The sequence below is a fragment of the Populus alba genome, chromosome 15 (assembly GCF_005239225.2).
Source record: "Populus alba chromosome 15, ASM523922v2, whole genome shotgun sequence".
Taxonomy (NCBI): Eukaryota; Viridiplantae; Streptophyta; class Magnoliopsida; order Malpighiales; family Salicaceae; genus Populus; species Populus alba.
The window spans coordinates 7936133-7950601 of NC_133298.1; the positions used below are offsets into that span (position 1 = coordinate 7936133).

General features: G+C 30.3%; 1 protein-coding gene across 1 annotated transcript; it reads right to left on the reverse strand.

The window, feature by feature from the left end:
- Positions 1 to 4784: 4784 nt before the first annotated feature.
- On the reverse strand, positions 4785 to 6644 carry LOC118050933 (transcription factor MYB52). The gene is made up of 3 exons (XM_035061403.2): positions 5975 to 6644; positions 5339 to 5764; positions 4785 to 5204 (listed from the first exon to the last, which is right to left on the reverse strand). The coding sequence occupies exons 1-3, from the start codon at positions 6087 to 6089 to the stop codon at positions 5032 to 5034; spliced, it is 714 nt and encodes a 237-aa protein (XP_034917294.1). The 5' UTR covers positions 6090 to 6644; the 3' UTR covers positions 4785 to 5031.
- Positions 6645 to 14469: the final 7825 nt, after the last annotated feature.

Consider the following 14469-nt stretch of genomic DNA (forward strand, 5'->3'; position numbering starts at 1 on the left):
TTTAAAAATATATTTTTAATATAAGTATATCAAAACAATCTAAAAATATAAAAAAAATTAATTATAAACAGTTTGTTTTTAAAATTTTTACCAAACAATTTCTGGCCGTGTTGCCAAATGGTAGCTTAGTCTTCTCTTAATTTGGTGATATTTTCTTAAAATTCCAAAATTCTTAAATTTTTATTATAATTTTTTTATTTTCACCTTTTCTTGTTCTATACACAAATGACTGTACAAGAAAAAAGTGGAACAATGCCATAATGTGGATATAATTAAGGTGTTTGAGAGTATAATAACGTTTGTTGTTTTTTTTTAAATATATTAAAATAATATTTTTTTATTAATTTTTTTTTGACACAGCATATCAAAATAATTTGAAAACTTTAAAAATATATTAATTTAAAAAAAAAATTAAATTTATTTAAAAAAACACTTCTGCAATATAAAACACTGTTGAACAAGTTAGGTAAGTAAGAATATATGCATAGCTTTTATTATTTTATTCAAGAACGTAGATTAATGAAGTTCAAATATAACTTGTCTTCTCGTCTTAGTTATACTGTATACATAACAAGAAGTTCAGTTGACTAAATTATGTCACCTATAAGCCAATTAATGCCATTAATTTACACACACATCACCTTGGATCACGGTCAAGAATTAATTAACCGATTGATCACTAACAAATTACCAAGTGGGGATATACTCATCATCTGATACTGGACCGGAGTGAGCATATTGGAGAGTTTTAGTCAAATCTTTGAGTGATTAGAGGTTGTTAACCTTTCAATCCCATATGAGATCATGCTGTGTAAGAGGAGAGTATCGATATGATATGATATGATGTGCATTTTTACATGTGCATTTGCCTTTGTTCCCACCTGCGTTTTCGATCAGTTTCTAGATGCTTGCGCTAATCAAACAGATATATAAAGAAATTAAAAAAAAAGAGAGAGAGATGATGAATTAATGATGAAAACATCCACCAAAAAACAGCAGTGGCAATATATGCATCTAAACTATTGAAGCAGAAGCTTGATGCTGGTGTTAATTAAGCTAGTTCCAATTCCGTACCTCTCAAGAGACAAAACTAGGCACTTGAAGAGAAAAAAACATGATACAAATTAAGGTTTTGGCAATAATACAGTGAGGCAGATGCAGTATTTGGGCATATATATATATATATAGATCCTGTATGTTTACTATGAAATCAAGCCCCAGGTCAGGATAAGCGAAGAGCAAAGATGCATTAGTACAGCTCCCAAGAGACAAAACAACGCACTTGAAGAAAAGAAAAACATGATACAAATTAAGGTTTTGGCAATTATAAAGTACTGAGGCAGATGCAGTATTTGGGCAGGAATATATATATATATATTGATCCTGTATGTTTACTGTGTGTGTGTGTGTACACACCCAGGTTCAGGATATGCTGAACAGATCTATACTTTACTTGCGCTGCTAAACGAAGGAGCAAGAGAGTAGTTAATTGCTGTTCAGAGTTTAGCTGGGCAAAGCAAAATCTACAGAAGAAAAAGAAATGCCTTTCATTAATTAGCTGTGTTAAGGTTGGATTGGTGTTCTTTCCTCTCTACTCTGTGTGGAGAGAAAGGAATCATGCATGGTGAAGAAGGCTTAGCTGTTAATGCACTAAAGGAGATGATTATGATCGATCAGCTTAATTTGTTAAACTTGGAAACTTGTTTTGTGCAGGATGCGTCTCTGACCTAGTGTTTATTTATGCCTTGCGTTGAACTGGAACATTCGGTAATTTTTTTTTTTTTTTTTTTACATGGGTGTCCGAGTCAGCTTGCGCGTACCACGACTAATTTCATGGTCCACTGAATATTCTGCAAACCTAGTGAGCATGTAAGACACCACGGGAGTGACAGACGTGCACAATAAGGTTTAAATCCTGGTGCAGAGGAAGGGAACAAGCCACTTCCACCGCTAAGCCAAGATCTCAAGGATATGTTGAGGTTCTTTTGTATTTTTTTAAAAATTTAAACTTTTTCAATTTTAAATTAATTTTTTAATGTTCTGGAGTTGTTTGATGTGATAGTATTAAAAATAAATTTTAAAAAATTATATTATTTTAATATATTTTTAAATAAAAAATTTCACTGAAAAATAATATTTATTATATTTTTAAATAAATACTAAATATAAAATTTAATCTAAGTTTAGTTTCATATTGATTAGTTATTATGTTGACTGGTTGGGTTGAGATAGGTTTGTTAATTTTTTTTTTTAAAAAAAATTTATACAGCTTTGTATAGCAGGTATGAGCCACCCTGTTTAGTTGATTTTGACTAAAGAAGTAACTCTTCATGTATAAAAAAGAAACAGATATCACTTCAATAAATTATCCAGTTCCCCGAGGAGCTTTAAATATCAATATTGTACAATAAATTTTTATGTTCTGGATTATTAATTATCCAGTGCATCAACTAGATATTAAATCCGAGACATATGCTTTTTATTTTATATATATATATATAATAATAATTAATCAGATTAATTTATTATTGAAATAGCTATTCAAATAATAGCTAGAAGAAACACAATAAATTTTAAAAAAATTAGAAATAATTTCAATTACGATAAATTAATAGCATCAAAATCTAAGTTCGTTTCTTACACTTTTTTTATTTATAATTATCCCAAAAAAATACTTTCAACGCTGCAAATAAAGTCAGCCTCGTTAATCTGCATCTAACAAAACAGATGTTGAAAAACCAAGCTAAGAACTCCATCCAAGTACACTGTTTTAGAGGTATTGGGTAGTTATAAGTCCTGTCAAGATCGTCATGTCGATTTCCACAGGTTACGTCAGATTGTAAAATTATATCTTCGATGGCATTATTGGAGCTTGTAAAGTTATGCGTGTACTGCAATCCCTCGCATATTTCTAATAACCAAATAAATAAATAAATGACCAAAACCTCCGAAATTTAGGTTTCTGCTCAATCAGAAACTATTTTTTTGTTTGTTTTTATATTTTAAAAATTTATTTTTATTTTTATTTTTTTTACTTTAAATTAATATATTTTTAATATTTTTAGATTATTTTGTTACTTTGATATTAAAAATAATTTTTAAAAATAAAAAAATATTATTTTAATATATTTTTAAATAAAAAAAATTAAAAAAAAATAACCGTAACTATATTTTCAAATATATTACCAATTATCACCAGGATGAGGTTCAAGATATCCCATACGTGAAGAAGGCAGAAAGCTACTGCTCCCGGAGATTTATTATATACATGTTAGGATGAAGTTCAATATCAATCCCATAAATATTTAAAGACATGATACCAAACCGAAACTGAGTTAAAGCGTCAAAAATTCATCAAACATCAGTTAGTATGTTACCAATAAATTGAAAATGAAGAAAGATGTTTTCAATACAATCCAATCAAGTTGTTGATGGAGGTAGAAGCACACACAAATGAGATTTTATTAAATATATCCATGATAATATCAAAATATTAACGAACCACCTCTCATATTGATAAAAAAATATAGGATAACAACTATTTAGGAGGTGGTCCAATGGTAAAATCTTGAGACTAAAATGTTTGCTTCCTCTGTTGTTTCACGTTTGAGCCTTGTGGTTGCTCATAAGATGGCTACTAGAGGCTTACATGGTCGTTAACTTTAGGATCCGTGGGATTAGTTGAGGTACGCGCAAGCTGACCCAGACACCCACGTTAATAAAAAGAAGAAGAAGAAGAAATATAGGATAATCAATTTTGAGGGGTGTAACTCAACTGATCAGGCTCTAGGTTTGCTTCTTAAAGGTTACCAGTTCGAGTTTTAGAAACCTCAGGGTTATTGGAGACTTACATGGTCGTTAACTTCTGAGCCCATGGAATTAGTCAAGGTGCGCGCAAGCTAGCCTGAACATCCATGTTAATAATAACAAAAAAGAAAATATAGGCTAACCCTGCAGGGTAGTTCAACTGGTCAAATTTTAAGTTTGCTCCCCAATAGTCATGAGTTCGAGTCCTCTCAGGACCATTGAAGGCTTATATGATTGTTTACTTCAGGATTCGTGGGATTAGTTGAGGTGTGTACAAGCTGGCCCGGGCACCCACATTAATAAAAAACATATATAGGGTTATTTTGTTTTATTATTTATTAAAGGTAGAATAATCTCTTTAATTTTTTTTTAATCTATATACATAGTCTTTATATTTTGATTAAATTGATTTTTTTTTATTAATTCATTACGTTATACAATATCAATTAAACCCTTGCCTTTTTTTTTTTTTTTGGAATATTTAACAAGTATAACTTAGTTATTTGGTTTTAGAAAAACCTGGATTAATTCATAATTGCCAAATCATTTGGTGATCATAGCAATTCTTATGTCATATGTAAAAATAGCCATGCATCCTAACAAGCTAAATATATATTGAAACCTAAATTTCCCTTCTGTTACATTCCATGTCAAGAACGTCCAACTTCCAACTGATGCCATGCAAACTCCATGCATGTTAAAATAAATTACAATGTTGATTATAGTCTCACAAGTTTTTCAATCTAGCTAGGGATCAGAGAAATTTCATGTTTTTGTAAACTAAGAACTGATGATAAGAAAAAGCCATGCCAGAATTCCTTATATAGAACTGATCAACTGATCAGAACTCCTTCATTAGATCACAACTTTTTTTTTTCCTTGTACAATATATATATATATATATATATTGTATGTTAATTTTTTGCAATCAGCGACTTACCAATATTCGCAAAATATAGCTTTACGTGCTAGGACGGTAAACAACAAAGGTAGATGATCTTGACATTTAATTTAGATTAGCAACTTCCATAAAACTTCGTCTTGTTATGTATATGAAATATTCCCTACATATGCTACGTACGAACATGTTTCTCCCCTTAAATATTTCTTGGGTCAATGCAGTTGTAGCTAGGAAACAAGACTGAGTAACTAATTAGGTGTATGATTACTGTGCATTTGCTGGTCACTCATCTGACACACCACCAAGCTGTGCTATGAAGATCTTCAAGCTGAGAAAAAATCAAAGAATGGAACGCCAGCCTTGCTCTGATGTTCCAATATGACTTCCTGCTGGTCTACCTCTTCATCCTCTCTTCTTGCGTTGTCTATCACTTCACTTTTATTGGAGTCCGTGTTTACTTGGAGAAAATCGTAGAACTCAATGGACCGATTTTGATCTGCAATATTTGCCATGGATGTAAGGAACATGAGCAGTAAGAGCTAAGAAATTATTATCAATGTTGTAAAACTAGAACCCGAACTGTACATAAAGAGTACATCACCATGATGCTAGCTAGCTCGATCTAGTTACCTTCACAGTTACTTGGATCGTCGCCATTGTAGAACTCTTTCCAGAAGGCCGGTAAGTAGCTGTGAGTGATCAAAGGATATTGGCCGAATTTCTCACAATATTTCTTGACAAATGAAGAAAAGCTCCTCGTCTCACAGTTTATCTGCATGTCTTGTATTGAAGAGAAATTTTGCTCGTTTACCAAAGCTTGAGCAGTTCTTTTTGCATGAAGCCTAGACCTTTCTCTATATCTTCTTGCCATGATGACATGCCAATGATTCTTCACTGCATTATCGGTGCGACCTGGGAAAAGCCTTGCAATCACTGCCCATCTATTCCCATGGATCCGGTGAGAAGCAAGAAGTCTTTCTTCTTCCTCTTCGGTAAAAGGACTTCTGTTGATTCTTGGATCCAACTGATTAAACCATCTCAACCTACAACTCTTCCCTGATTCAATTTGTTCAAACTTCGTTTTGTTAGTTTTTAGTCACAGTCAGAGTCAGCTTCCCTTTTAATTTCCATTAGTTATAAGTATATCTCAGCTTTTGCATACACTACCAAACCCCAGTTGTTTCTAAATAACAACATAAAAAAAATATTGAAATGAAAATATTTGTGAGGATAAAAATTAGTTTCTCTTTAGGTTTAAATTTTCACCTGATCTTCCATGAAGCTTTTCGGCGATCGCGTTCCAATTATGAGGGCCATACTTCTCAACCAACTCCTTGAGCTTCTCATCTTCAGCAGGCCTCCAATGGCCTCTAGTACACATTTTTTTTTATCTTCTAAATACAACAATCAAAGAATCCAATCCCAAGAACCAAAAACACGATATTTATAAAGTACTTGAATATATGAACCCCAGCTATAGCTATAACGCTACTTCAATTCAAGAACAAGAGTTCTTCTACCTTCAATTCTCGTACCTTCTTCTTGCTAAAGCAAAGAAGAGCTAGCAAAGCATATATATGTAACTACAGGGAGAGAGGTAGAGAGAGAGAGAGAGGGAGAGGGAGAGAGAGAGGGGGAGAGAGATGTTTAATTGTTTAGCTAGAGTAGTTAAATACAGGGCAAAGAAGATGATTGGAGAGATGAAGGAGATCGATGCCAAAGAGAATATAAGGAGGTATAGAGGGAGAAGAGAAGTGTTTTTCGATTCGTTAGAGAGTAGGAAGGTTTGGGCAGACCTCTACCAGCGATTGATGCAACATCTAGGCTAACAAACGTTTATAAGTAATCATCTATACGCATATCTCTGTGTGTGTGTGAGAGAGAGGGAGGTGAGGTTGCTTGGTGGAGTGAATTTCGTTCTGCTTTCAACATCTTCCCAAGTTTCTAACCTACAACGTCTACTTATAACCCACCTAGCTTTTCTTTTTAATTCTCTAATTTATTATTGTATACACACAGTGCTTGTAGCTATAGAACATCTAGCTAGTAAATGAAATGAAAAAAGAAAAAAGAAAAAAAAAAAACAGCTGCTTGTTTTTATGAAGATACAAAGGTCCTGTCACTAAACAGAAATTTAGTAACCCTAATGGGAATACTGAATCATCCAAAACCCTAGCCACCTAGCTGAAAAAAGGGAGTTGGGTTAATTATAAGTAATTAAAAGTTGATTTTGCAATGTACTTTGGGATATACAGAAGAGGTTGGTAATCTTGTTATAGATTTTTTTGATAATGTTTGTTGATTTGTTCTTTATTTAGGGCGTTTCGGATTTTGATCACTTTTCAGACCTAATTAACTAACATTTTAGCTTTACAAACTTGAGAAAGGTGCATGTACGTGGAGAGTTAGACTAAGGCATCCATCGTTAATTAACTATATATTCTTTTGAATCAAACATATTCTGGTCTTTCCTTTCTAATATTAGAATGGTAATTTTAATCAATTAATTTCAAATAAAATCCATCCTAACCTTATAATGGGATTTTTTTCCTATTATATTTATAATATAAATTTATATACACCATGTTTCATAATATATGCAAAGCTTTTCTTTTCTTCTTTCTATTTTTTCTTATATACACCATGATATACACCATGTTTCATAATATATCAAGATATTCTTGTTAGGTATGTTATTAATCTTTCCTTTCTTTAATTCTTTTTTCCCGAATATTACCTTCTTTTTTTTTCCTCATCTAATCATGCATGACTAATGGTTTTGTTTTTGGTAATATGCGTGTACAATGGTTAATTGATGTGTGAAAAATAAAAAGAAATTAAAAGGTAGCATTTAAAATTATAGCTTGTATATAGGAAAAAAATGATATAATAAATATGTAAATTCTATTAGTCAACTAAAATAATTTCTTTAATTATTATCAGCCAACTATTAGTTTGGAAGAGCTACACTTTGGATAGTTGATGAAAAAACAGATTAGTAATATGTTATTGAAGAGTTCCAATTATACATGAAAATAAAAAATAATATTTATGTAATTATCATAAATTTATTTATGCAATTGTCAAAAATTTATTTTGAAGTTTTGGATGATTCTCCATTTCTTAATCAATGAAAATTTCTAGAGCTATTTTTCAATATTAACATTCAATATTAAGTCTATTAGAAATGAGACTTTGTAATATATTATTTAGTTGGGTAATTTTTTAGTTATTTTTTTCTAATTGATTTTTTTTTATTTTATTCTTTAATATTGAGTTGGTTGAAAATTGATCTTTATAATTATTTTTTTATTTTTTTTCTATGAAGTTATCAAAATCTAATGACTTATATCACGGGTTTGATAGGTTGATTTAAGTTGACTATATTTATTTTTTATACATTTTTTAATTGAATATCTTTTCGAGTAAGCTTTGTATTTTTTTTTAATTTATTTTTGTGGGATTATTCCGATCTCATGATCTAGATTGAGAGTTTAGTAGGTTGATCTAGGTTGAGTTGATTTATTTTTTTTTATCCTTCTTTAAATAATTTTTTTCAATTTCACCCTCCAACAAGTCAATTTATTAGATATGTTGGAAATTTATTTTATTTTCTTCTTATAAAGTTATCTCAGTTTTATGACACAAGTCACGAATCTAACAAGTTAACTCAAGTTTACTTAAATTGTTTTTATATCATTTTTGTAATTTTTCTCCCCTGATTTCATCTTTTAATATTAGGTTGGTTGAGAATTGAGTTTTATATTTTTTTTATATTGCTCTCTATAGAGTTATTCTAATTTCATAACCCATAATGTAGGTTTGACAAGTTAACTCGGGTAAATGTTTTTGTTTTTTTTAATTTAATAATTATTTTTTTAATTTCATCTTTAACATTAGGTTAACTAAGAATTAACCTATATAATTATTTTGATTCGCTTGCTATATAATTATTACGGTCCTATGACCTCTGTCCTAGATTTGATAGGTTAATCCATATAAATCTAATATGTTGATGTCTTAATATTTTTTAATATGACATTTAATATGTCGTCGCGGTATCAATATTTTTTAAAAATATTGTTTAATATATATTATATTTTGAGTTAATAATTAATTTTTTTATTAGAAAATAAATTAAAAACACTTAAATATTTTTATGTTAAAAAAATTGATCTCACATGAAACGGATGACAAACTAATAATCTAATATATAACTACGACTAAACATTACTCCCCCTGTTAGATGCTGAAAGCCATTTTCTGATGATAATAATCCAAGAGTTAAGAACCTAATATCGATCCAAAACAATTTTACCGAGAATATTGAGGTGGAATCTTGAGCTTGACTTGATGATGAGGAGCGTTGTAATTTGTTTTTTTTTTTTTTTTTTTCAATCTTCAATATCCCTTGCTGTTAAGAATTGTAGTACAAGATCTTGTTAGCATTATGCCTTCATTTCAAATAAAAACTCAGTTAGCAATATTTAATAAGGGCATGAGTCTTCTGTTGACTGTTGGCCTACCGTTCTCCAGGTAGGAGAATTGCTTGTTAAAAAAGTAGTGAGGGAAAGCCATCTCCCATCTTTCACCCACCACTATGTCATGAGGAAAACCCCTTCCCAAGAGATTGGTGACTCTCATCTCATCTACTAACTCAGCCGTTTTCTTTCTTCACCAGCGACGAACTCCTCTCTCTCTCTCTCTCTCTCTCTCTCTAGTTCATTTTCTGTCTTCTGACCTTGAGAAATTTAATGGGGAATCCCTAGGAGCTCACAAAACCATCCAAATGGTTCTAGAGTCTACAAGTCCAGGTCCATGTTTGTATGGCATCACCGATGTGGAAAACGTTTTCTGACACTAAACTGTTTCATGAACAGAGACATCTTTCTTGACTGTTCGTTCACCAGTTTTACCTACTCGCTCTTTTTTGCCATTACAGATTTTCCTCGTTACCAAGAGGTAGTTTGGTCTACGAGGGAACTTGAAATTTTCTTACACTTTGCATGCTAACAAGAACTCCCAACTATACAACTCTTGTCGCAGCAGTCTCTAACCAGAAAGAGGAATTCATTCAACTCCAAAAGAAAACTCAATGACCATATTCTTTTCTAGTTATAATTATATTATTGCATAGTTATTGGATCTGTCCCGACCTGATAGATAAATTCATTCGAGTGCCTTGGTAAAACTGTTTTTTTTCCTAGCTAGAGACCACTTTTATTTCATATTTTTCAGTTGGTTGTTAACTAATTTCAAAATTCACTATATTAATACTAGAAAAATATATATTTTTTTTAATGTGGAATTTAAAGCATTTTAGTATACATGTTTTATATTCACAGGAAAAAATTTATTTTTTTAATGTGAGATTTGAAGCCCTTTAGGTATATATACTTTATGTGTACAAGAAAAAAAAATTATATTTTTTCAACTTGGGATAAAAAATCTTTTTGGTTTAAATACTTCAACTTAAAAAAAAAAGATAATATGTTGTCAATGTGAGATAAAAACATCTTTTGAAATAATCTTTTAAACTTCATTATTTACAACATATATAGTCTATATCCACATGGATTATTTCTTAATTTTTTCATATGAAATATTAAAACTTCAAACATTTTTTTTGAAATTTTTAGGGTTGATTCGAGTTGACCTCGGTCAACTTGTGTAACCCAAGACCCAAACCTTTGGCCAGGTCAAATCCCGAACCGGGTTTGATAACTATGAATTATTGCGCTGAGGGTTGGATGAAACTTTTTATTTTTTAACATAAAAAAATATATAGGTGTTGCTAATGTTTTTTCTATTAGAAAAAGCAAATTTAAATCGTGTGAGGATTGATTTGATGTGACTCGGTCATTTTAACGGTTCCAAAAATAACCTGAATGACTGGTAAAAATATAATTTAAGTTAAAATAAATATTTAAGATGAGATGTTTTAATAAACATCAATATGATAGCATATTAGATTGATTTGAGTAACTTGGGTTAACCTGCCAATCCATATACCAAGTCATAAGATCATGAAAACCCCATAGAAATAAAATCAAAACAAATTACATAACTCAATTTTCAATAAACGCAATGTTGAAGGTTGAAATTAAAAAAACATTAATTAAAAAAAACTAAAAAAATAACATGAGTCAACTAGCTAAATCCGCAACTCGAGCTATGAGATCATGATAACCCAAAAAAAATAAATTGAAACAAATTATGAAGTTCAATTCTTGATCAACCTAGTGTGAAAAGATATAATTGAAAAAAAAATTAATTAAAAAAAAACATAAAAAATGATTCAAGTCAACTAGGTTTAACCCGACTAACTCATGACTCGAGTCATGATATGAGGATAACTTTATAGAAAGCAGGCCGAAACAAATCACGAAATTTAATTTTCAATCAACTTAATATTGAATTATAAACTTAAAAAAAAATCAATTGAGTTAACCTATTAAATTTGTGATTTTGATTATAAGTTTGGGATAATTTTGTAAAAAATAAATTAAAAAAATTTTTGGAACTCAATCTTCATTAAATCTAACATTGAAAAATGAAATTAAAATAAAAAAACCATGTAAAATAAATAGTATTATGTGAGGAGAACTACAATATAAAAAAAACCCTCGTACTCTATTTTTTTTTTTTGGTTAAATTCTTCGTGATGCAAAGACCGACCTTCCCAAGTTGGTTACCAAATCAAACCCTGCGACATGATGCTAAGCTATTTCGTTACTTGTTTTGGACATCAAATAATAAGGTTGAATATGTAGGGTGTTCATGTGAAGAATGTTGTAATATAGGACATCTAATTGATGGAAACTTCACGCTTTTCTGATTTTGTTTTAGCTAATTATCGCAGACCACCTCTCCATTTGGGTTGTTGATGAAAACAAGATCAAGGCCGTTGGATCTTTCCTTGTCTGATATTATCACTGTTAGCTGGTAATATGATTTGAGACCTAGTTTCCCTAATGTGAGGTTAACGGTTTCTAGGGCCACAAGTCATCTTTGAACTGCTCAACTATAAAAACTGCCAATAGCCAGCTTCCGAACAACTTTAAGAGGTTTTCTGCTGTTTCTTCAGCTTCACACAAGAACAGTACACCTACCAGCCAATGCCAAACAATGCATTACAAACATCCGTTTTGCTATAATTTTCTCCCTTCTGTTCATCTTACTCCCGTCATTATCACTTGTTTCCTCCTTCACCGCCATCTTCAGTGCTTGAGAGCATATTATAATAAGACAAGATTTATTGAAGAAAAAAGGCTTGTTTCGTTGACGAAAGCTTGGCTATAAGATTCAAAAAACTCTTTAAGTTTTATATTTTTTTTTTAAAAAAAACTTGGTTGACTCCCATAAACTCGATCGGTTGACGCACGAATCAAGCCTCGAGCCAGGTTGATCCCATGCCGGGTCTTATCACTGTAGCTAACAGTGGAAGCAGCATGAGAAAATGCAACTTTGAGTACAACTTACTTCTGAACTTGTGGGTATTAGGTAGAAGAGATGGATGTAAATATCAAACTGTTGGAATGTATACATTCCTTTAAATTAATTTGTACACTAACCTTGATGGAATATAACACCTTTGCACTCTCTAATAAAAACCACATGCCTTTTGATACATGCCTCAAGGACAAGGATCAAAGGATATATATCGTCCCATGCTCTGTTAGATTCCAAAAACAAAAAATCATCTGGTAGTGTTAGTTTCATCTGCTGCTCGAGCTGTAATCTAACCAACAAGGAGGTGTATTTTGAAGGTTATATTTGCAAAAAGGAACACAAGCCTCCATCCAATAACGTATTTTTAAATAATATACAGAGTTCCCACTATGATTAATCTTCGCGTAATGTGGAAGAAAACTCACGCACTACCAAGTAGGAAAGCCTATCAACAGCATAAAGAACAAGAGCACTGAAACCATGTCTTTCGTCTCAAGTGTTGATTGACGCAATAAACTCAAAAAGTCTGGGATGATTGCAGCATTTTGTCATGTTTAAATTTGACCCGGAAGTTTATATCCATGGAACCCTCTCTAGCTGGGAGGAGGATCATGAGGGAGAAACATCAACAATCTTCAACACTACTTGTGAGTGCGGCCGCAATCACTGCACAAGCCACTTAAATGACGACACCTTCACTCCCATTTAGCAATTTTCAAGCTCGGAGTTCGTATTGTCAAAATCTACGACAGTTTATTTCCATAGAACTTTGAAATTATCACGTAAGGTCTGCTTGTAGACAAAGGAATATCTTAAAGTCTATCACTCGTCACAATGTCTGAGCTTGATGCATCTCAGTCAAATATCAATGATGCAGAATGTAAAATGATCGGTGCTACAACTGAAACTCCCATCGATGCTTAAGAACTTCACCTATGGCAGTCGATGATTTATGATTAAGGACAATTTGTATGTTCTTCAGATAGATTATTTTCCACTCACTTAGCTTTGCCTTCCATTTCTTTACTGTGCAGCCAGAGGTTTATAGAAGAACTTTCTGTCCAGCATCTAACGTCTTTAAGTTCCAATCTAATTCTAAGATGACGATAAAGAAAAGAAGAACTTGGTAGTGCAAGGACGATGACATTTCAAGACAACTAGTTTTGCTCAAGAAAAACTCGGGGTTCGGAATTGGTTTATTTGGTTTGTTGAGCTTTTTATATTGTTTATTATTTGTTTTTAGAAGAAAATAAAATGAAAATTGAGTTTTGGGTTACAAAAATAAGAGCTCGAATTTTTTTCAGCTAAAAAGGATTACTTTGTTTTTTGTATTTTAAAAATATTTTTTTTTTAAAATAAATTATTATTATTATTTTTTAATTTTAAATTTATATATTTTTTTGTATTTTTAAATTATTTTAATGAGATCTAATGTCAAAAATAATTTTTTAAAAAATAAAAAAATATTATTTTAATATATTTTTAAGTAAAAAAATACTTGAAAATAATAATTAACAATTTTTATGTTATTAATTATTTTTTAAAATAAAATGATGCACACTATATCTTTTACCGTTTAACATAAAAAAAAATAATAAGCAGGCCGATGTCTCCAAGACTTTTTTGCTGGGCCAAATATGAGGCTACACTTAGCCTCATTCTATGTTTTTTTTTTTAATTAAGAACTTTTTTTCTTTTTAGGTTTTGATTGATATGCCTGTAAATTAAATATTTAAAATGATAATTAAATTATTATTTAGTTTTAGTATAGGTATTAAATAATATTATAGGTTTATTATGAAAATATTTAAATTTTATTTTTTTAATTATTATATAATAATCTGCAAATAAAATAAAACATTTGCTCATGATTGCTCAATAAAAATGCATTATTTTGTTATTTTTAATAGACTTCTTACTTGTTTTATTGCATTAATTGATTTTATTTTGCCTTCTTCCACTTATAAAATATTGAGATATTATTTTAATATATTTTACTACAGCTTATATTTTTTAAAGATCATAATAGGTTTTTATCTAAAAATAGTGCTTACTATTAAAATTTATTTAAAATAATAAAGAGATGCATTAATATAAAAATGAGGTTTAGATTAAAAAATATGTTTTTCAACTATAATAATGTGGTGAATGATGCATTTCAATTAAAAATATATCAAAATGATATATTTTTAAATTTTAATTTTTAATCAACACATTAAAATTATAGAAAAAACTAATTTAATATTTTTAAATAAAAAATATTAAAAAAAATTTAACAAATAAATTTAACATAAAAAAAAAAAAACCAA

What these genes read in the sequence shown, in the direction of transcription:
- LOC118050933 (XM_035061403.2), bottom strand. Translation starts at nt 6,089, where the DNA reads ATGTGTACTAGAGGCCATTGGAGGCCTGCTGAAGATGAGAAGCTCAAG. An exon ending in AAAGCTTCATGGAAGATCAG is followed by an intron (nt 5,765 to 5,974) that starts GTGAAAATTTAA and finishes AAATTGAATCAG; the next exon opens with GGAAGAGTTGTAGGTTGAGA. An exon ending in CGATCCAAGTAACTGTGAAG is followed by an intron (nt 5,205 to 5,338) that starts GTAACTAGATCG and finishes CAAATATTGCAG; the next exon opens with ATCAAAATCGGTCCATTGAG.